At 38.6% G+C, this 23451-nt stretch overlaps 1 protein-coding gene across 1 annotated transcript; it reads right to left on the minus strand.

Moving 5' to 3' along the window:
* Positions 1-334: 334 nt before the first annotated feature.
* Positions 335-1961, minus strand: LOC115895647 (testis-specific chromodomain protein Y 1-like). The gene is given in 2 exon segments (XM_030926294.1): positions 335-724; positions 726-1961. Coding segments are annotated over 2 exon segments (1626 nt in total).
* Between the last annotated feature and the right edge of the window lie 21490 nt (positions 1962-23451).

Below are 23451 nucleotides of genomic sequence, written 5' to 3' on the forward strand. Positions count from 1 at the left end.
GCAATTCTGATCTTATATACATAGTAGCCATAGATACAAATTAGAGCTTGCAAGAACAGTCTAGTACCCATAGTCTGCTTTTACACTTGGGCTTATGTGTATATAAAATAATCACATTAGTTCAAGGAAATGTTTTATTAATTCTTTTAAAGTTACAGCGCTTAAAAATTGCCATGATAATTTAAAGACATAGCTTGGACATTTCCAGATCTGCTTCCAAGCCTTCACCTTGGGTGAAATTGTTTTGTGCTATGAAGATGGATTCGGGCATCTTGCGCCTCATGATGTATTTGATTCGGCTTAGTTCTTGGGTCCTGAGCAGACAGACTGACAATTAAAACTCATGAATTTTATTTTCAACATACTTTACCATGGATTCTACCCCTTGGGCTGAGCCCCAGATCTTCCTCAGCACCTCACACTCTCTCTCATTGGCCTTTTCCAACTCCATCTTAATATTACAGCGAACAAGGGTCTTACATTTTTCTAGCACGATTGCATTATATAAGGAAAGCTTCCTAATTTGAATCATAACCTCCTCGGTGAAAGTTCCAGTCAAGAACACTTGAGAGACCAGGCCCTTGGCACACGCCTCCCGTGCTGTCAGTTTTCGCCCAGCAATTAACATTTCATTGGCAGATGCTTCACCCATGATTTTTGGAAATGTAACAGTAGAACATGCATCTGGACTCTGTCCAAAGGTCATATAAGGGGTTTGGAACCACTGCCTTTTCAGTTGCCCACACTAGATCGCAAAGTGGCAGCATGGAAGCACCAAGTCCAATGGCAGGGCCATTGACTGATACAACAATAGGCTTTTTAAACTGAATAAAAGTATTCACAAAGTTCTTGATGGTGTTCACCATTTCAAAGCTTGCTCTGTTTCTGTCATTCCTTAAGTGCTTCACAAAATACCCAAAATCAAGACCACAGCAAAAGACACTTCCAGCTGCACTGAACAACACAAGCTTGCTGTCATCTGCAGCAGCCCTATTCAGAGCATTCACTATTTCTTTAATTACTTCTGTATTCAGTGCATTTTTTTCTGTCGATCTGGTTGATAGCAATATCTGGGTGAATCCATCCTCTTTCTTCACTACAATGTCTCTGTATGTGCTGGCACTCTCCGTTAGCCTTATGGTGAAGTACATTTTCTTGACAAAAGACTGGTCTCTGCCATCATCAGTAACATGTCTTTTGCCACCTTTCACTCTTGCAACTGATGTACATGTGTCTGTTGTTCCAGTGGCTGCTAGTGGGTCTATTAATACCACTATCGCTTCTTGGGGAGCTGAGCCTGTGGCCATGGAAGCAGTAACTGAGCCAGACATCTGAGATATTAGTGGCTGTAGCAGGGTCTTGTCCTCTATTCCAGCCTGTTCTGCACTGGGACCTGACAAAGGGTCCCTGACTGGTTTCCCTTCTGTCACCTTGAAGTCCACCAGGTCCTGCTGATCTACTGCAATAGGGTCCAGTTTCTTGAGTTCCTGAAAGCTGCTCACAGTTTTCTTGTTGTCAACAGGACTGTCAGGTGCAAATGTCTTGAGAGTTGAATTTACCAACTCCATATCCTTTGCATCAGTGAAAAGTGAAGCCGCCTTTCTCCTAACGTTCTTGCTGGCAGCAAATAACTGCCTGCTTTTGGATCCGTGTTGTTTGCCAGTCACTAGCATTTTAGGAGAGTTCTTAGTATAGTCCGCTTTGGTAGATCTGGAAGTTCTTCTTCTGGCATTGTTTGAACACATTCTACTTGTCCTGGTCCATTCTAGTTTTTTCTGTTTCTCAGTCTGTCGTCTATTAAAATCATGTATACATTTTTGACAGTTCATGAGGTGATGTTCTGGTTCCCAAGTGTCATCCTGTTTGTCATAACCTTTCCACCGAACCAAATACACTGTATTCCCATTTTTGTCTTGTCTTTTGTCAACAATTGTTTCAACCTCAAACTCCTGGGAAGCCATGAAGAAAGACACAGGGTTGGAGCAGTTGCTGTGCCAACTTTGTTTCAGTTGCCTCTCCACCTCGCCACTTCTTTCTGCCTCCAGTGCTTCACCAGGTTCTGCGTATGGATGAGTCTCTAGTGGAACAGCTTAGGCTTTGTCTCGTGGTACATGATAGCTTGCTCAGTAGCCTCAGAGAAGAGTAGTTAAATCCACAGCCCCTATCCTCTTTTGTAGTACAGAAAGCATTCTTCCTGCCAGTTACTCTTTTGTGTTTCTTTGTTTAATTGTGGTTGCTATGACGATTATATTGAACATTCTAATGTTATAACAATTTTAAAGTTGTACTAGCTTACATTTAGTAACATACAAAACCGTTACTCCCATGTAATGTAACTGCACTATTTCATTTACTGAATTATCAAAATTATACCTTGCATGTCAAAAACAAAAATTAGTCATAGATTGTTTTATTAAATATATTATTGTTTTAAGTTATATTGAGAACAAATTGTGGAGGTGCACATTGTTAATTATTTCATCTTGGATAATTTTTCATGTATTTATCTTTACCTTAAATTTGCTTATTCGTATGGCTTTTGAGTGTGTGTTCTTTCTACCCTGAAGTACTCCATAAGACATTTCTTTTTTCTTTCTTTCTTTCTTCTTTTTTTTTTTCTTTGAGACAGGATCTGGCTCTGTCACCCAGGCTGTGGAGTGCAGTGGTGGGATCTCGGTTCACTGCAAGCTCCGCCTCTCAGGTTCCCGCCAATCTCCTGCCTCATCCTCCCGAGTAGCTGGGACTAAGAAGACAGATAAGACAGATTGGAAGCCCACTGGTTATTTTTGAAGGTCCCTTTTGCATGACTAGCTAATTCCCTTGCTTCTCTCGAAAATCCTCAAAATTCTCTTTGTATTTGTTCTCGATAGTAATTATCAGGTAATTCTGAGTTTGTTTCTTTGAGTTTCTGTTACTTGGAGTTTGTTGAACCTGTTGGGTGCTTATTTATTGTCTTAAATTGTTGCATTTTTTACAAGTATTTCGTGAAATTGTCTCCTTGAATCTTTGTCTCTTCCTTTGAACTTCCAAAATGCATAATTATGGCTGCTTGTTGTTGTCCCTCAGGTTTCTAGGCTGACCCATTCCAGCCTGTGTTGCTGACCACTATATTGTTGATGGCTGCCATGGGTGTGTAGCACAGTGTGAGGCCAGTTTGTCAGTTGGTCTCGGAAGAATGATGCATCCCAGAGCTCAATTCCCAGACTTCAATCCTTGCAGTCTCATTAGTGCACCACAATGTAGCAATCTCTAATTGTGAGGAACAACCAAGAAAATTATGGAAATGGATGCAAACAGTTTGAAGCAAAACTTTTAAAAGTGAAAGTAAAAAACTCTTCACAGTGCTTGATCTACTATGAGGCTGGGATTTACTGCTTCTAAAGGCAGAGAAGTCAAGGAATGGTGTCTTGGAGTAAGCATTATTCAGCTGGACCCTGAACCTTGTACTTGGATTCATCGGGACATGAAATGATGACTTACAGAAGCTACTGAGCTCGGCCTTGCCACTTGACCGTGAACTAAGAAGGAGTTGAAGTGTCAGCTTGGCCTGAGACGTTGGCCTGTGACCAATCACAGGCTGAAGTAATGTCTCATGGCCACAATAATTAAGGAGTCTGGATGATGCAAAGTTCAAGTAGGAAGAAATGGTTAATAAGCAAAAGAAGAAAGCTCTCCTGAACAAAGAGGGGATTTTTGAGAGTTTCCAACGATACAACTGGGTCAGGATATTTTATGAACTGGAAAGTATGAAATATTTGGAGGTATTTGTGGACTCTCTTGAAGGAAGCAGTACTCAGCTCAGTTCAGTGTCTGGCCTGGGAAAAATGAGAGGCCAAACAAAAGTTTTGTCTCAATCACTGGGCTGAGGAAAAGCAGAAGCTGAATGGATAATTCATGTATATTTGCCTCGCATTCCAAAACATGTCCACATAGAAAAGAAAAGTATTACATCACAACCCAGTGGAGCCTACTGTGTATCAAGTCCACAAAGGGGGAAGTGTGTATTTTCTTGAAGTCTGCTAATTACATGAATGACAGAAGACTTTGATTCCTTTGTCCTTGTTCCCTTCTCTGTGTAGCTGTCGATATGTTTTATGCAAAAATGGCAAAGACATTTTCAGGTTCTACCTTGTTTTCTTATTGGTGCATATGTGGATATATTGTCAGGCTATCCTCCTGTTCTACTTTGTTTCATTGGTGTCTGTGGCCTATGTTTTCATTCTGTTCCTGGAACAACACAGAGAGTGTGAAATATATAAATAAATATATATATACATATTCCATATGTATATGGAATTTTGTATGAAGTTTGTTTATGATATCAACATCAAAAAAGCTAAGTTATTTAAAATGTTTACAGTTTTAGTATTTATTCAAGTAATCCTTTTTGAGAATACTTGCAAACTGTTTAATTTGCCATCGCTTTATATATTTATATACATAAACATATACATGTATATAGACATATATATACATATACATATATATGTATGCAGGGGAGGTTATAATTACTTACATACAGGATCAAAATAGGCTGCCTGCAAACTGAGGAACAATGAGTGCAAGTCTGAGTCCCAAAACTCAAGAACTTGGAGTCTGGGGTCCGAGAACAAGAAAGCAAGAAGTATCCAGCATAGGAGACAGATATATGTTTTGGAAGCTAGGCCCATCTTGCTTTTTGACCTGTTTCTGTGTGCTTGGTATTTGCTAGAAACTTATTAGATTGTGCCCACCAGATTAATGTAGATCTTCCCATTGATTCAAATATAAACCTTTTTTGGGGGGGAAATACTCAAGAAACATATCTGGCATTAATACTCTGTATCGTTCAATCCACTGAATAAGACACCCAGTATTTACCATCAGAAGTCCACTCCTTTTCAACTTGAATCAATACACATCTCCTGCTATCGTACATAATCTTCAAGTGCAGACAAAAATGAGGTCTTAATTATACGTCACATAATACAATCATCCTCTTACAACCTGGAGTGCAACAATCCCCAATGCAAACACTATTTCATAAACTTTACAATATGCAAATATTGTCAAGAATTCAATGAATTTTGTGCAACATGATAAAGGAAAATAAAAAGAGACACATTCTTAGTACATGTGTATACGTGCACAAACTTTTTTTTTTTTAATGGAGGATATACTTAAGACAATTAACATCCTAATTTCTGCAACTGGTCAAGCGTCTATGGCAGGTATGGATGACTAACTTCTTCTATTACACATTGTTTGTTCCCTTTGCCTTCAGGAAGCGCCTCAGAAGGTTGCAGTTTTTATTGTTGTGTTGTGGTTGTTGTTATTGTTTCTGTTATCCTGGTGAGTGAATCCAAAGCTTAATACCTGAAGGTTCTGGTCAACTGTAGTCTTGTCAGGAATGGGCTGTTGTAGTTTCCCATTGACCTTAAACACATGTCATGGTAGTGCTAAGACACGTCCTGATGCATCTTCTGTGTTTTATGCATACTCTTCCTTCCCTCCATTGTGGAGTAGTAGGCTGATTTCATCTTTATAGTTCAGGTCAGTCACCCCAGTCAACACTGTAACTGCCTTCTCAGAATGTTGATGTAAAGGCAGGAGGAGGCAAGGTGTCCAGAAGGCAATCTAAACTTCAGGTTTAACAAAATCGTTACTGTTTCTTCCGGTGGCACCAATTGTCCTCAGGGAACTAAGTCCTCTAGGCCAGCAGAGTATAATGTCATAAAGAAACAAGAAACAAAAATGTTGCTAGTGGAACACCAGGAGTGATAGCGAGTGGTGAAATTTCTACTTCCATCGCTTGATATCTGGACCCATGGATTTTGGCTATGGAAGAAACAATACCATATATTGGATGTTGATTCAGAGAATACATGGTCTTCTGGAGACCTCTGCCAGAGCCCTGCAAAGTATTGTCCCCTAGTTGGCATTACAATTATAACATCAAAGGGCCACTTCACCATTCCATTAATTTAGCTACTTCAGGAAAATCAGAAGCAAGGTAAGGCCACTAGATGTAATGAGTGGCAGACCACTGCCACGCTTCGTTTGCAATAAGTGAGTGCACTGGTCAGAGGCAATGTTGTGCTCAATACCATAATGTTGGAAAAGGCGTTTTGTGAGGCCATGAATGGGAGTCTTGGCAGAAGCATTGCATGCAGAATGGGGAAATTCATATCCACACGTATGTCTATTCCAGTGAGGACAAGTCTCTGCCCTTTCCTTGATGAAGAGGTCTCATATAGTTCATCTGTCTCCAGGTAGCTGGCTGATCAACCTGAGCAACTGGACCATAGTGAGGGCTCAGTTTTGTTCCCTACTGCTGGCAAACTGGGCACTCAGAAGTGGCCATAGCCATGTCAGACTTTGTGAGTGGAAGTCGGTGTGGCTGAGCACATGTGCAAACTCACTTCCTGCCACCATGGCCATTTTGTTCATGGACCCATCGGGCAATGAGAAGGATGGCTGGGGAAAGAGGCAGAGTGGTGTCCTTGAAAACAGTGTTCCTATCCACTTGAGTATTAAACTCTTTATCCACTGAGGTGACTTGTTGGCAAGCACTCATATGGAATACAAATATTTTGACAGTTTTTGATCACTCACAAAAGTCCGTCTACGTACCTCTTTCCAAAATTCCTTTGTCACCAATATTCTAATCATGCATCTCCCAAGTGCCTAATATCCAGCCCAACCATTGGCTTTGGACCAAGAATCAGTTAATGGTCAGAAATCTAGTCATTTCTCTTCCAATGTAGAGTTCACAACCAGCTTCACTACACAAAGTTCTGCCCACTGGGAAGACTTCTCCTCACTGCTGTCCTTTAGGTGTCCTAGAAAGGGGCTCTAGTTCTTCAGCCCTCCAATTTCAGGTAGGAACTGCATTTCATTGAGAACCGTCTGTGAACCAGGACCCTATCTTCTCTTCCTCTGTCAACTGATCAGAGCTATCTTCCCATGAGGTCATCAGTACAGTCTGATGGAGAGAAGGTTGAATGGCTGGAGTAGAGATCGTGGGCATTTGAGTCACTTTCTCATGTAACGTAGCTGTGCCTTAGGACCTGCTGAAGCCTGCTCGTGTGTATACCACATCTGTTTGATGATGAAATGCTGCCGTGCACAACCTGCTTTATGACTCGGTGTGTCAGAAAGCACCAAGTTGATAACAGGCTGTGTACTTCACACGGTGACATGATGACGAATAGTCAAATGTTCAATTTCTAATTAAGCCCATAAATGGGCCAAGAGCTGTGTCTCCAAAGAATAGGAGTTATCTGCCAAAGATGGCAGGGACTTGCTTAAAAATTGTAGAGGGATATGCTGTGTTTCACCTGTGGGAGCACTGCAAAGTATTGTCACATAGTTAGCATTGTAATTGTAACTTCAAAAAGCCATTTCACCGTTCTATTAATCCAGCTGCTATAGGATAATGGGAAATATGGTAAGACCAGAAGATTGAATAAGCAGGACACCAGACACCACAGCCACAGTTCTTTAGCTGTGAGCTCCAAACAGCATTCCTATCTGCCAGTGAAACCTCAAGCACCATGAAATTTGCTGGTTCCTGTGGCCCAAGTGGTAGAGGGGTTTTCACCAGAGCCTGCAGTAGTTGCAGAGTCTTTTCCTGTTCCGGATGCCCCTGAAAGCTGACAGCCCTTCGAGTCACTCAATAAGTGGGCCAGGGAGACATTTTCAAATGAAAAAATGTGCTGTCTTAAAATTCCGAATAGGCCTAGTGGGCATTGTGCCTCTTTCTTAGTTAGAAGAGGGACCTCATACAACAACGTGTTCTTTACCCTGGAAAAGATATTTTGACAGGCTTCAAAAGACTGGACCCCTAGAAACATTGCAGAGTGAGAAGGTCTCTGAATTTTAGTCAGCTTTATTTCCTGTATTCTGCTACATAAACGTCTCATCAAGAATTCAAGTGTGCTTGCTACTTCTTGCTCAGCCGTCAAATCAGCCTAATTTCACCAATGTGATGGCCCAATGTGCTATCTTACAGAAGTGAAAAACAATCAAGGTCTCTCCAAATAAGATAATGATGGGAAGCCAGAGAGATAGCATAGCCCCAGGGAAGGTTAATAAATACACATTGCTGGCCTTGCCAGCTGAAGGCAAATTGCCTCTGGTGGTTCTTTTAGACAAGAATTAAGAAAAGGGCACTGGTCAAGTGAATGTCTCCATACCACGTAACACAAGATGTATTAACTTGCTCAAACAATAAACCACACGTATTGCACCAGCTGCAAGTGGATTCACAACTTCATTAAGTTATGATACTCCAATGTCAATCTCCAAGATGCACCTGTCTTCTGCACAGGCTAAATCAGAGAGTTGAATGAGGATGTGCTGGTAATTACCACCCCGGCATCTTTGAAATTGTTTATGGTGGCACCCATCTTTGCAACCTTCTCAGGGTTTTGATAATGTTTCTCATTTCCTATTTTTCTAGGTAGGGGCAGCTCTAGTGGCTTTCATTTAACCTTACCTATTTGTCGCAGCCTTTCTCCTGAAAGTCAAGGAAATGTGGGATTCTGCCAGCTCCTACGTATATCTATGCCAGTTATCATTTCAGCCCTGGGAAAATGACCAAAGGATGACTGCAGGGACTCACTGGACACTCTGTAAATCTGACCTAATAAGCTAAAACTCTATGAATTACCTGACCTCCCTGAACTCCTACTTTGACTGTAGGACCACGATGACATTTTGGGTCCCCTGGAACCCACATCAGCACAGAGCTAGTGTCCAGTAGTTTCTGAAAAGCCTGATTATTTTCTCTTCCTGAATGCACAGTTACCTTGGGAAAAGCCTAGAGGTCTCCTTGGGGAAAGACGGTGTAAAGATTCATTGCATAAATCGTCAATTAGGTAATGGGTGTCCTGGTCAAGGGAATTCAGCCTCCCCTTAATTCAATGGGTTCTTGGTCTTTCAACTGGCTGTAGTCTGGAAATTGATGGAGGGGCTGCACTTCTCTGTTTCCATCACTCAGAAGAGTCTTTTGTCCTTTTGTCCTGGAGATTTCTGTATGTATAACCTAAGTATGAATGCAGTAGGCTTTCCATCAATTTCACGTCTATGAACACCATGATTAATTAACCAATGGCAGAGCTATACAGGAGCCACATTACTCTGACTGCCACTGTCCCTTAGCTCTGTCCACATTGCCTTGGATGGTTGAGTGCTGCCACTTGGCCCTTGTCACATCAGGATCCTATGTTTGTCATCGTATTTAAAGTTTTCAGTTGAGCTACTGTGGTTTCCAGAGGAGACGAAGTACTGGGCTATTCAAAAAGGCAAGTCCTGACCACCCAAATCTGTTTCACAAGTGACTGGTCAATGATATGTGTTCTGGGCCCTACCAGATTGGATGGGTAAGTCTAAAGGATGAGTCTGCTTGACCATCCAAATCTCCCTAAGTTTTGGATCTCCTCTCCATTAAACCAATGTAGGCCAGCATTTCCAGCTCACTCACGGAGGGCCAACTTTTAATCCACATTTCAACTAACTAGCAAATCAAATCAACTATTAGAAGTTTTTATTTATTTATTTTTTCTCACCAAGCTGTCTCATTAAGCACAAAATCAATACTTTGTACTGATTAGGATCAGTAAATTCAGCTGATACAACTCTATGTTCCTTCCACCATAATCCCATACACATAGTATCCACTCTCATGCCTGTTCTCCAGGTTGATGTTCATATAAATGAGGTAAATTGAACATTTTTGTTTGTATGTGTGTGGTGTGACTGTGTAGCACACCGCCTCATGAGTCACACTCTCTACCTCACCTGTAGAAGCCCACCACAGCATTCCAGCCCGGTCTAGAAACAAAGAGAGGTGTTCAGGATGGCTCCTGAGAAAAATCACACTATGTAATTTGGCAACTGCCTAAGGGAAGGCCATATCTGTTGCCTCAGTCAATGCAGGTTTGATCTCCTCAGACTCAGTTGGAAAGACTGATGGCAGCATGGATGAGAAGGACAACGCTGCCCCTTCTGGAGATGAGAATGCTCTTCTTCTTGGCAAAAAGCTTCATCAGGGTTTACACACTCAGTATCTCCAGTTTCATCAGGGTCCTCCCACACATCCTCATTCCGAGTTGCAGAGTCCCATTCTATTCAACCAATGTCCTCACTATAACTGTAGATAGCTTTTGAGGATGTGCATGCATCTTTCATTGAAGGTCAGGAACTTACATGATGAGAGACTGGAATTTGGGGTCTTTCTCTACAGGTGGTAAGACTAACAGGGCAAAATTAGGAGAGTTGAGGCTCAGTATCTGCTTCTGATGCTGGGAGACAGAAATTCTGAATTCATCATTACCTCTCATTTTGCCCACTGAACTTAAGAGCTACCCAGCAGCTTCGTTATCATCCTTGGTTCTCCACCTATGGTCAAAGGTATTATGCAGGGGTAACTCAATTCCTTGCCTCTCCCAATCAATGAATCAGGACTGTCAAATGCATTTACTTTGCGTAACTCTCCACATGATGTCCGTCAAAAATTATCAGTGTTGTCCATGTTATGAGAAGTAGAGTCCTTCGCATGAATGCATCAAATTATATTTAACAGCCAACCACAGAAACTCCAAAAACCAATGAAAGAACTTTCTTTTTAATATTCTGTTTTTCTAGAACCACTTCTGGGACCAAAATTTGTATTACTCAGGGTTGACTCCCTGGGACAGGACTTTAGTAGAGTGTATTAAGTACTAGCTTACACCATTGCAATGTCACATAACAGGCTGTCGGGGAGCTCAGGGGCAACAAGAGCCAATCTGAGTCCCACAATTGAACAACTTGGAGTCCAAAATGTGACGGCAGAGAGCATCTAGCACACCACAAAGAGATAGGTTGTGAGGCTAAACTAATCTCACCTATTCACGTTTTTCTTTCTGCTTTATATTCCCTGGAAATTAATAGATTGTGCCCACCAGATTAAGGGTGCTTCTGCCTTCCTCAGCCCACTGACCCGAGTGATAATCTCATTTAGGCAACACTCACACAGACACATGCCAAACTAATAGTCTGTATCTCTCAAGCCAGTTATATTCACACTCGGTGTTAGTCATTACAGGCTCGTGTTGAGAAATTTGCTGATCCCCACTAAGTCTCCACCTTCAAGCCAGGAACAGACTGAAGTCTGGGTCCTAGGCTGATGGACAAGAATGGGAACCACTGGTGCTTTTTTGAAAGGCATGTATTGTTGCCAAATAATCTAATCAGGAAGCACTTTCTTTCCTCTGAAGCACAAAATATTCCTGGACTCAACCAGATTTGAGGACTTTTCAGACTAGCAGCTGTGGAGACGAGCCTCCCACCCAAGGGATAAATCTTATCTATACCCTTCTCACTCTCCACTTGTCCATCTACCTCAATCTTCCTGGATGCAGAAGAACTGTTTGAGAATCATTGAATGGTGGAGCTGAAAGAACTGTAACACAAACAGGAACAAAAAGATGTCTCTTGCTCATCACATTGTCAAAGGCAAACATAAGGGGTTAGTTGTGACCTTCAGGGTGCACAGAACTAGGGTCTCTCAAAGCCAGGGCTGTGACACCCTCTTTAGGGTTTTGCTGTTTCTGGCATCCCCAAAACTCTGGGTATCACTGCATTCCCCAGTATCAGCTGTGGAAGCTGCCTACAGTATGCCTGGTCCAGCTGCTGCTTCTCAGTGAGATGGCACCTACATTTCCCTGCTTTGCCACAGCTGGCAGGCTTGTCAGTGCATAGCAGCTGGACCCCACATTTGCTGATATACCACTTGCCACTCTACCTCACGTTTGCCCCTGGAACGTGATAAATCCTGGCCCATAAAGCAACCTGAGTGCCGCCTATTAGGCAAAGTGGGTAGAGCAAGCTTAGCAGGACTGAGCAAAACTCAGGCAAAGGCACCAGGGGCCACAGAAGTTTTCAACAGGCAAGGTGACTCCCCCAAAATCCTATGACAAAAGGAGGAAAACTATGTGTGTTTGAATGTCTTTCTTCTCTTGCATCTTGAAATACTTATAATTCAGTCTCCTACAATTTGGAAATTTGTTAACCTTAAGTGAAAATCATTATATTTCAAACTCTTTTAGAAATAAAAGTTGAAAGATTGGCATTTGCATTGAACCACCCTATCCCTCTTACTGATATAGACATATATTCTTTGAGAATATACTTCTGTAATGCATGGCATTGGGCTTCAGGCTAGCATTCTTCCACTAGATTATAAAGCTTACTAACAGCATTTCTGATCCCTGGGTTTTGACATTTTGTTCTCGTACAATTTCGTTTTGTGAGGAGCTTTTGCTGTGCATTGGAGGATGATGAGCTGCATTTTGGGCCTCTTCCACTAAGCGCAAATGTAAACTCCTTTATTCATGGAAGAAATACCCAAATATGTTTGTGTCTTGTGGAAGCAACATTGATGACTATCTTTATCATATAAGTTAAGCCCCAAATACTTCTCTTTTTGCAGGCTCGTGTTAAAACCACAGGTGAAATGGATGCCGAAGAGCTGACATAAAAAGGCCAAATTGGGGTAAGAAAAGAGTTATGGGTCTTCCATCTTCATCTCAAAATGCTCAACATCACTAGTTACGAAGGAAATAGAAATCTAAACTGCAATGAGATACTATCTTAGACCAGGGGAAATGGTGATTACTAAAAACCCATGAAACAACAGATGGTAGTGAGGAAGTACAGTAATACGAATGTTTATACATTGTTGTTTGGAATGGTACTCAGTACAGACGAGGTGGAAAACTGTGTGGCAATTCATCAGGTATCTAGAATGAGAAATACCACTGGACTCACCAATTTCATTACTGGGTATATAGCCCCCCACACCCCAAAATAAGTCGTTCAATTACAAGGATGCGTGCATGTGTATGTGTATTACTGCACTTTTCACATTATCAAAGACATGGAATTAAGCCAAATGCCCATCAGTGACAGACTGGATAAAGAAAGTGTGGTACATAATACACCACAAAATCACATGCAGTCACAAAAAGGAACAAAGTCATGTACTGTGAAGGAACATGAATGAAGCTGGTAGCCATCATACTCAGCAAACTTAAACAAACAAACAAAAGAACAAACACTGCATGTTCACACTCATGCACGGGAACTGAACATTTAAGACACATAGACACAGGGAGGGGAACCACACACATCTGGGTTTGTCAGGGGGCAGGGAAAATAAGAGCTTCAGGAAAAATAGCTAATTTACGCAGGGCTAAATACCTAGGGGATGGGTTGATGGGTTCAGTGAACAAACACTGGCATTCGTTTACCTGTGAAATAAATATGCATGTCCTGCATATATACTACAAAACTTAATATAAAATAAAATTAGCTGAAGAAAAAATTTAAAAGTATTCATTTTTGTAGTGGTTTTAGTGACTTTGAAATGTGCGCCACACCTTACTTAAGACATTTTGTAAAATAAGTACAAATCAGAGTTTCAAGAAACTGTACTGAAAAGTAAATAAGTAATATATTTCAATTTTTACTGGACAACATTTCTTTCATTTTGAGGATGGACTCTTACAGTCTCTTCAGCTGGAGTGCAGTGGTGCAATCTTGGCGTGCTGCGATCCCCTGCCTCCCAGCTTCAAGGGATTACTCTGCCTCAGCCTTGTGATTATCTGAGATTGCACCTGTGCACCAACACACTGATGGGGTTTCACCATACTGGCCAGACTTGTCTAAGTCCTGACGTCAAGTAATCTGCCTCCCTCACTATCCAAAAGTCCTGGGATTACAGCCGTGAGCCAGTATGGTTGGCCCTTGATTGAATTTTTAATTGAGAAACGTAGCAACCTTGCAACGCTTTATTTTCTAATAAGTTATTCATAAACTCATGAGTTTATGAGTTTCTTCATATGTCTCATAAGACAAGAAAAATAATATAACTTTAATGCATTCTATTTCCATTGGACATGAATGTATTTCCATTAATGTGTAATTAAAAGAGTTATTCTATTTAGAATGTCATTCTTCTTTTTGTAAAACTCTCAGGTTGTGGAAATTTCTTTGAAAAGATAACTTTGGAAACCGATTACATTTATTGATATAAATGGCTCTTTTTAAAGAAACATTTTCTGTAAGAAAATTCAAAATTCATTCAAGACACGAGATGTTTAATTATGTTTTACAACCTAGGTTTTCTGTGAAAATACTGTGATTACTTTCTCTCACTTCCAAAACATTAATTGATGTTGTCATCTTCCTGCATGAAAATTTCACCTGCAATGCGTGAGAAGTAAGAACTGCCAACAGAGCAAGTGGGTTCAATTGGTAGCTCACCCACTACCATGAATCCTGGCTTTGAGCTACTTGTAGCACCAACTATTGACTGTGTACAAAAAAATCAAAGAAGAGAGTTTGCTCTTTGACTGTAATATGTGACCTACACAAAGCAATAACTAGTGAGTGGTTTAATTTATAAACCCACTTTTATTGATTAATATACATTGAGTTTGGTTTGAAATGCTATTTTTTTCATTTAGAAAAAGAAATGACTCCTGATTTTTTCCTTTGATTTTGGTCAACTAGCCGAAACGTTTGTAGCCATCAGGTATGTAATTATAAGAAGTTTAGTGAGAGAATATAATTTTTTTGAAGAAGGTACATTTCTTTTTTTCATTCTTTCTTTTTTTTTTTTTTTTTTTTTTTTTTTGAGACGGAGCCTGGCTCTGTTGCCCAGGCTGGAGTGCAGTGTGGCCAGATCTCAGCTCGCTGCAAGCTCCGCCTCCCGGATTTACTCCATTCTCCTGCCTCAGCCTCCCGAGTAGCTGGAACTACAGGCGCCCACCACCATGCCCGGCTAGGTTTTTGTGTTTTTTAGTAGAGACGGCTTTCACCAGTGTTAGCCAGGATGGTCTTGATCTCCTGACCTCGTGATCCGCCCGTCTGGGCCTTCCAAAGTGCTGGGATTACAGGCTTGAGGCACTGCGCCCGGCGGAAGGTGCATTTTGTTAATGCATTCCTGTTGTTGGTTTCGGTAACTTAACAGTGTGAGTTGTTTAATCATAGGTGAAAAAATTACTGAAAATGTTACTCTAACAAGGAGTCTAATTGAATGCTATAAAAAGTTTATATTTTAAATTTACGCATTAAAAACACTTTCATAACCCCCAAATTGAAGTTACTTCATGTTATTTTAGGTTAAATTCTAAGAATGACATGATTTTCAAAATTAGGATATGAAAAAGGAAGATTTCAGTGCATTTTATTACTTCTAAATGTCCACATATATTCCACCGAAAGGCTATGTTTCAAGCTTACACAGAACTGCAACACAAAGTGAGACGTAGTGTCAGCAAATTAACATTTAATAACATAAAATTTAGTGCATTTCAGAGGAATCTGAGTGTTAATTATATACGTCACAAACCTATTCTGTATAGACTTTAGTAAATATGAAATTATATTTATATATTTATTTCTGTGTATTTTTTCTAGCACATTGTAGGAGTTTCCAGGTAAACTCGCTGCTTAAGAGATCAGGTCTTCTTTTATGTTATGAGATCTATGTAGAGAGAAACGTTTGCTTTTTAAATACAATTTTTGGTTAATTTATTTAATGACTGTTTTGGCATGGTAAATACATATTCGCAAAGAGATCTCTTTTTTTTTATTATAATACTTTAAGTTCTAGGGTACATGGGCATAACAACTCTGCTGTTGTTAAACACTTTAGCTAACTGTTTTATGTGGTTACTATATATTTTCAAATACTTAAGAGAATATGAACTAGCAATTATTAACTGACCACTAATTTTATATTCCTGTTCCAGAAATTATGTCTGGGCTTGAATTAATCCATAAATACAGCTGTGTGTTTACTTTTTAGACATATGAGTATATAAAGTAGACGATATTGCTAACTTTGTTTTTTAATTAGTCACATATCTGTCAGTACATGAAGAATCACTTAATTCTGTTTGCAGATACATAACTTGCAGTTCAGTGTGCTTTAATTTATGCAATCCCCCTCTAAGATGGATTGACTTGTTAGGTGGTATTCAATTTTACACTAAGAAAGGAGGATTTACACTTCTGATATGATTTTAAACACACCATCCCCGTGACTTTATCTCATATCAAAACTCTGAGTACGGACAAAGCAATTACCACTATTTACTGTGGGGAAAAAGCAGATATTTCTGTGAAGGTTATAGGTTCATGAGTCAGAGCAATCTCAGTTAAAACTGGGATATCTCTAATATTTTGTTTATATAAAGTTCTAACTGCAATGCACTGAATACACTCATTTTAATTGCAAAAGTTTTGAAGGAGTGAACTCATAATGATTAAAGCTAAGCCTGTGTTTAATACATGAAACTTTAATACTGTATCATTTTCTCTAACTGTTTCAAAGAAAGCATTTTTTCTTATCCCAGCTTGGGAAGCACTTACTGAGTGGGAAAATCTGACCCCACTGGACTCCAGCCAAAAGAAAGATTTGTGGGGCTCAAAGATACTGGTGCTACTTCTCCAATACATTCTGTGATCTGACACCTATACCTGATCCCTGTCATCAGCAACAGTATTTCTACTATTGAAAACACAAGGAGTGACATAAATGATTGTTGGGGGCCTGGGAATAGAGGGTTTTCATCCTCCATGACCTCAGAATGCTAGATCCATGGACAACTTGACCATGCACCAAGAAAAGCCCACAGACACTCAATGCCAGCTGCTGAAAGCTGTTTGGCAAAAGGCTGTAACCTGTAAAGCCTCATGAGAGGAGCTGTACAAGACCATGGAAGCCCACCTGTTGCATCTGCATGACCTGAATATGAGACATTAAGTTAAAGAAGATCACCCTGGAACCTTAAGTTTTTCATGCCTCATTGGATTTCAGATGTACTTAGTGCTGTAACCCCTTTATTCTGGTCAATTTCTCATATTTGGAAGGCCTGTATTTTCCCAGTTCCAGTAGTCCCATGTATCTAGGATGTAACTAAGTTGCTTTCAATTTTACAGGTACATAGGCAGAAAAAAATTACCTTGATTCAGATAAAACACCAGACTTTGGACTATTGAGTTAATACTTGAATGAGTTAAGACACTGCAGTACCATTGGAAAAACATGATTGATTTTGAAATGTTAGGATTTCAGATTTTGGAGGGGCCGTGGTTGGAATGATATGATTTGACTGTGACCCCACCCAAATTTTATCTTGAATTTTCTTAAGTGTTGGTGGGAGGAAAAGACAGGGAGTAATCAGTATGGGGACAGGTGTTTTTTTGTTTGTTTGTTTATTTTTTCATTTGTGCTATTCTTGTGATTGTAAGTCTCATTCCATCTGATGGCTTTAAACATCAGTGTTTCACCACACAAGCTCTCTGTTTGCTTGCTGCCATCCGTGCAAGCTGTAACTTGCTCCTCTTTGCCTTGCCAGACATATAAATCTCTAAGTCAATAAATCCCCCGCCCCATATAAATTGCCCAGTCTAGCATATATCTTTATAAGTGCATGAACATGGACTAAAATAGTACAAATATCATATTGATTAATAAAGCTCTTCTACTTTTGTTTCACAGTCAAGAAGTAAGTAAAATGCAAATATGTGGAGGTCTCCAAAAATTTACATCAAATACTTTTTAGTTCAGTAACGTTGTCTTAACTTATTTTAATATAAACAATGCTGAAAGAGTTGTTAAGTCAAATGATTACAATGTACTCTATATTTTCTGATTAGTACTAACTTAAGACTACAGTCATTTTACTTTTCCTTTTAAGAGACAAACTTTATAATGCTCTAGCCGGAATGAATACAGTGCTGCTGTCATTACCAACTGCAGCGTCTAACTCCTGGACTCGTGTCATCCTACTTCCTCAGCCTCCCAGTGAGCTGCATCTGGACCAAAAGCCCACTAGGCTCAGCTGATTATTTAACTTATTTAGTTATTTTATTTTTTTCTTAGAGACAGAATCCTGCTGTGTTACTCAGGCTTGCCTCCAACTCTAGGCCTAAAGTGATCCACCCACCTTGGCCTCATAAAGTGCTAAGACTACCACTGTTGAGCTACCACATCTTCCTAATTTTTACAAACTTTTTGTCAAGATAGTGTTTCATTTTGCCAAACTGAGATCCAAATTCCTGGCATCAAGTGTCCTTTTCCCCTTGGCTTTCCAAATTATTGGAATTATCAGTGGGAAACAAAATCTGGTATAAAATATGATGCACCTTTTTAGTTATCTGTTAAGATTTTATTTGGAATATAGAAAGCTTAATACTGAATGATGAGGTAGAATGAGCTGTCATACAAATTTATTGCAGTAGGAGCCAATTTTTAAATAATAAATGCATATTTAGATTAGAGGATTTTATGTTTCACAAGAATTTTCCCATAATTCCTACCAAAATGTTTTTGGTATATTTAGAAATTGAAATAATATTTTTTCCATTAGGAAAATATAAGGCAGTATAATAGACAACCAAATCGGCCGGGTGCAGTGACTCACGCCTGTAATCCCAGCATTTTGGGAGGCTGAGGAGGGTGGATCATGAGAGCGAGAGATGGAGATCATCCTGGCTAACAAAGTGAAACCCTGTCTCCACCAAAAAGAAAAAAAATACAAAAAGAAAAAAAAAATCTAGCTTGGGGTGGTGGTGAGTGCCTGTTGTCCCATCTACTCTGGACGCTGAGACAGGAGACTGGCTTGAACCTGGGAGGCAGAGCTTGCAGTGAGCCGAGATCGCACCACTGCACTCCAGCCTAGGTGTCAGAGCACCACTCCGTCTCACAAATAAAAGTAAATAAAAGAAAATAAGTGCACTATGAATGAAATCCAAAGCCATTACCAGTCACTGGCAGGAACACATTTTTTTTTTTTTTTTTTTTTTATGGTGTAAAATCCAGTGGTAATGAGGAATATAGAGGAAATTTGTATAGCAAATTCTTTTCCGTCAGGCAGAAAACTAATTTACTCTTCAAATAGAAATTACATATATAGTCAAAAAATTTGTATTTTCAAGTTATTAATAAAATATTTGTTAGTTAAGGCTAAATCTTTGTGATTATCTCACTACTTCATTAACTCGTGTTTCAAACTGCTTGAATAAAAAATAGTTAATATAATAAATAAATGTTCTTCCATATTTCCATATATTAAAAACCAATAATTTGAGGTACAGATACGTTGAAATAACTAAACCAAAAAGTCAACGCATTCATATAATTAGAGCTAATTATTTCACAAAAAAAGAAAGAAGACTGAAGAAAGAGATTAAACATCTTTGATACCTTGTAAAAAGTGCTACAATCCAAACAAAGATTACTTACCATAAGAAGTAAATGTAAATGCTTACACTAGGTAAGGGTTTAAATTTTGAGGAAGTATGTGTTTGCAGAATCTGTAGGGTGTAAAAGGTAACTTATTTCTTGAAAATTAGAAAACATTACTGACACAGACACCGATTCTTATGTGGTTCCATATACTGAATACCATCATGACTGTGTTATTGCTCTGATGTTTTCTTTTATACTATGAAGCAGAGTTTGGTGTGGGTAAATTGAAGATATATGATAAGCAATAATAATAGCAGCTGATACTTATAACACTTAAAGAGGGGGCAATAAACCAAGAGATGCACAGATACTAATAAGTTTAATTCTCAATTTTTTTTTTGATATGGAATTTCATTCCCTTCCTCTAGGCTACAGTGCAATGGCTTGGATAACAGGCTGGCTCACTGTAACCTGCAGATTCAAGGAATTCACCTGTCTTCACCTCCCCAGTAGCTAATTTTTCAGGCAGTAGCTAACTTTTCAGGCATCTGCCACGAAGATTGGGTAAATTTTACATTTAATAGAGATGGGGTTTCCAACTTTGTGTCAGTTCAGTCTCACTGTCTTATGAAAAATTTTAAGATCTATGTATAGTTACGTTAAGAGGCGTGTAGCAAATGAGAGAAAGGGTGATAACAAATGGTTTTCATTTCTGATAAGTGTCAAGAGCAGGTAGTACTGATCTTCATAAACCACAGTCTAAATGGCAGCTAGGTTCACAACAATACAGGCAGCTTGGAGGTGAGAAGTTATGAAGGCGAAAAAGATATCCATGTTAGTTAACATACATCTTCAAAGATATTTTATCATTCCAACTCCCAAATAAGTTGCAAAGACATAAAAAGGGCTGGTTAGGCCTAAAGAATGAAATCTCTTTGTGAAACTACACGTGGTTGTTAAATCTTTTGTAGCCACATAAAATGACGGCACTTTTACTTCAAGAGGCATCTGGAGTAGAAAAGGAATAACGTTTTCTTCTATCGACTGGTCAATATTCAAGCATTCAATTGCTATTTGTTTCAGAGGAGAGATGAAAACACTCTGTGAGAATGTTTACATCCAAAATTATTCATTTAATAAGAATCATTTTTCTTCAAGTCAGGAACTGTTATTTGTCAACATTATTTTCCTTTAAACCAGTTATCATCTTGACTAGCTGTTTGATACCACTCAAACAGTAAGGAGAAACAAGAAGATTAATTTGGTGGATGAGCACAATCAACTCTAATGTATTCTGGTTTTCGTTCAGTGAGATTCTTTTTTTTTTCCAAAACTAAACAAAATATACCTTTTATCACGTCTTACAACAATGTGGATTTGCCCTGTTCATTGAATATACTGTTCCACAGAATCGAGAAGATTTTGATGATTGTTAGTGCCTGCATTTAAAGTATTAAGAGATTTTTCACATTTATACTAAAAGCAAGAAACAAATAATAAACATATATTCTTTACATTTTTGTTTTGTTTTGTTTTCTTGTGAAGATAATAGAAAACTGTCTTTCACAAAACCCGTCCCTGGTGCCAATTGTTTGCAACCAGTCACACATAGATGCATGCACACACAAATTGCTGAGTGAAGTTTGGAAGAGAGATCCTCATAGTGTTATAATAATTTGAATGAAGAAGAAGATAAACGTTAACTAGATTTTCAGAAAAAAAAATATTTTGAGTAGATCGAGGAAAGTAAACATAACTTGTTGATGCAAGGAAAAATGAGAGTTAGTCACCCATGAGGCTATAGTAGTGAAATAGGTAAATCGGAATTACATATGCAAATCACACAAACAACCCTAAGTTTACAGTTTAGCTATGGAATCTAGAACCTTGTATTGTGAGATGTAATGGGGAGTCAGTTCATTACAGGGGCACTGCAGACATTTAAAAGAAATCTAGGTGATACGCTAATGCAGAGAAGGGAGGCTGCTGTGAGTGAAACAGAAGGCAGCCCAGAAATCAGAATATTCCTTGTTCTTTCTACCTCTGAGATATCTAAGAAGTACCTACTTGAAAGAACAATAAACTCTTATGAGAGGTGCAGCTTGTTTTAGAAACTAGAAAGAGCTCTATACCTACAGTATATAGTAAAAAGTTGTGAGACACTGTTGCTATTGCCATGCATGACACAAAATAGGCCTAGATAAATGAATCTAACAAAGGAAACAAAATCAAGATGTTATTACTCTTTGTAGTGTGTAAGGTTGGGGAGGGGCAGCACTTCTCTTCATTGCTAAGGTTGGATTACAGCAACACAATCACAGCTCTGAAGATGTTTTCACCTCAGTGTCCCAGGTAGCAGGGACTCCTGGTACAGACCGTTACACTTGCTAACTTTTTGTATCTTAATAGATATCACCAAGTTCCTGAGGCTGGTTTTGAACTCCTGAAATCAAGAATCTGCCTGCCTTGGCTTCCCAAAGTACTAAGACTACCAGTATGAAGGAAAGTGTCTGGCCTAATTGAGGTTTTCAGATCGAAAGAGGGACCCAGTGTGGTTGGTGCCTTCTGTACAATGCTCAAAAGCTTTATGATTACAAGTCTGCAAATATATATACACCACATATATAATTTATTACATATATAATATACCATACATACATATGTATTACACATACCTATATACAATTATACATTAGATATGTATATATAAGTCTATCATATATATATATATATTTTTTTTTTTCTTGCAGGGCTAGAAAGGGGTACTTTCTTGTCAGTGATGAAAATGTTCATTTGATAAGAGAAATGTTTATTTGATGATGAAGTAATGTTGATCTTTGAGATTATTATTATATATAATCTCAGGGTCAAACGTTACTCTAGAAACTAGAAACATCATTGATGCACTAATCTAATTAGAAAAGTATAATGAGGGCACTTTAAAGCAAATACCAAAAGTCAGTGAATGAAACGACATTTTACCTTCCCAAGGAGCTGAAACTACAAACTCAAGCCACCACACCTGAATAATTTTTTACACTTTCTGTGGAATGAGGTTTGCCATGTTGATGAAGCTTATACACTAATTTTTATTATGTGTGATGACAACATCTTGTCAACTTTTTAAGGAAAAACTTTAGAGATGCATAAAAACATTTATATAGATAAAATGATATCCTTGAGATTTGCTTCATTACGAGAACTATTAAATCAAGGAGATGTACATTTTAATACTGTGTTTATATAGAGAGTATAAACCTTCTTATAATAAGAAGATAATTGTATCTTAAGAGATGAAAGAATACATGACATGGCCTGTCTTTGCTGTGACAATTTTGACCTCTTTCTATTGGGGATAATAATAGTTAGAAATGACCAGAAAAGACAGCTATAATATTACTAATGTTTACATATTTAACATCAAATACATGATGGAATTTTAACACATACGTATAAAAATTTAGTTTGTGTAGCAAATGTTTTATCAAAATTAAAAGAAAACTCACCCATAATTTACCTGAACTGTTTCCAAAAACTTTCGGGACATAGAATTGTAGTCAAAGCAGCTAAATCAAAAGATGACCTGAAGGTGACTCAGTACACTATTATTGTACTCTTTCTATCTTCTCTCTGGTTTAATGCTAGTTTGTCTTCATATTTTATGATAATGCCAAAATATATCATCGTGAGGATAAGCCTTAATCTAGAGCCAAAAGACAGTTATGTAATCATCTAACTTTAAATGTATTCGAATGTAGTTGAATGAAATATATACCAAAACGGAGTTAATAAAATGATATGCAATTTTTCATAGTGTTTTCAAGTAACTTATTGTTTTTAAGGTTTAGCGTTAGTGTTTATTTCACAGGTGGACCATCGTAAAGAGTACATGGAAAATTTATCATTAGAAATAAAAATAATACATACATTGCACGTAGTAAAATAGATTACAATCTTGTCAATTAGACAAGATTAGAAAGAAATCAGTGCTGTGTCATAACCTACTGAGAAGCTAAGTTATTTTGTTCTCCTAGGATTCAGTGTCTTCTTGTGAGTATATATGTTTTTACAGTTTACATGATATAATTTATTTATTTTCTATTAAAGTACTGTGGAAAGATCGAGAGCAATACACATAAGCTCCAAAAGTCGTAATTTCCTAGTAAGCTACAAGCAAAATACGTTGTTTACGCTAGCAGACATATCTCTAAGCTTTGGTT

The sequence above is a fragment of the Rhinopithecus roxellana genome, chromosome 22 (genome assembly GCF_007565055.1).
Source record: "Rhinopithecus roxellana isolate Shanxi Qingling chromosome 22, ASM756505v1, whole genome shotgun sequence".
NCBI lineage: Eukaryota > Metazoa > Chordata > Mammalia > Primates > Cercopithecidae > Rhinopithecus > Rhinopithecus roxellana.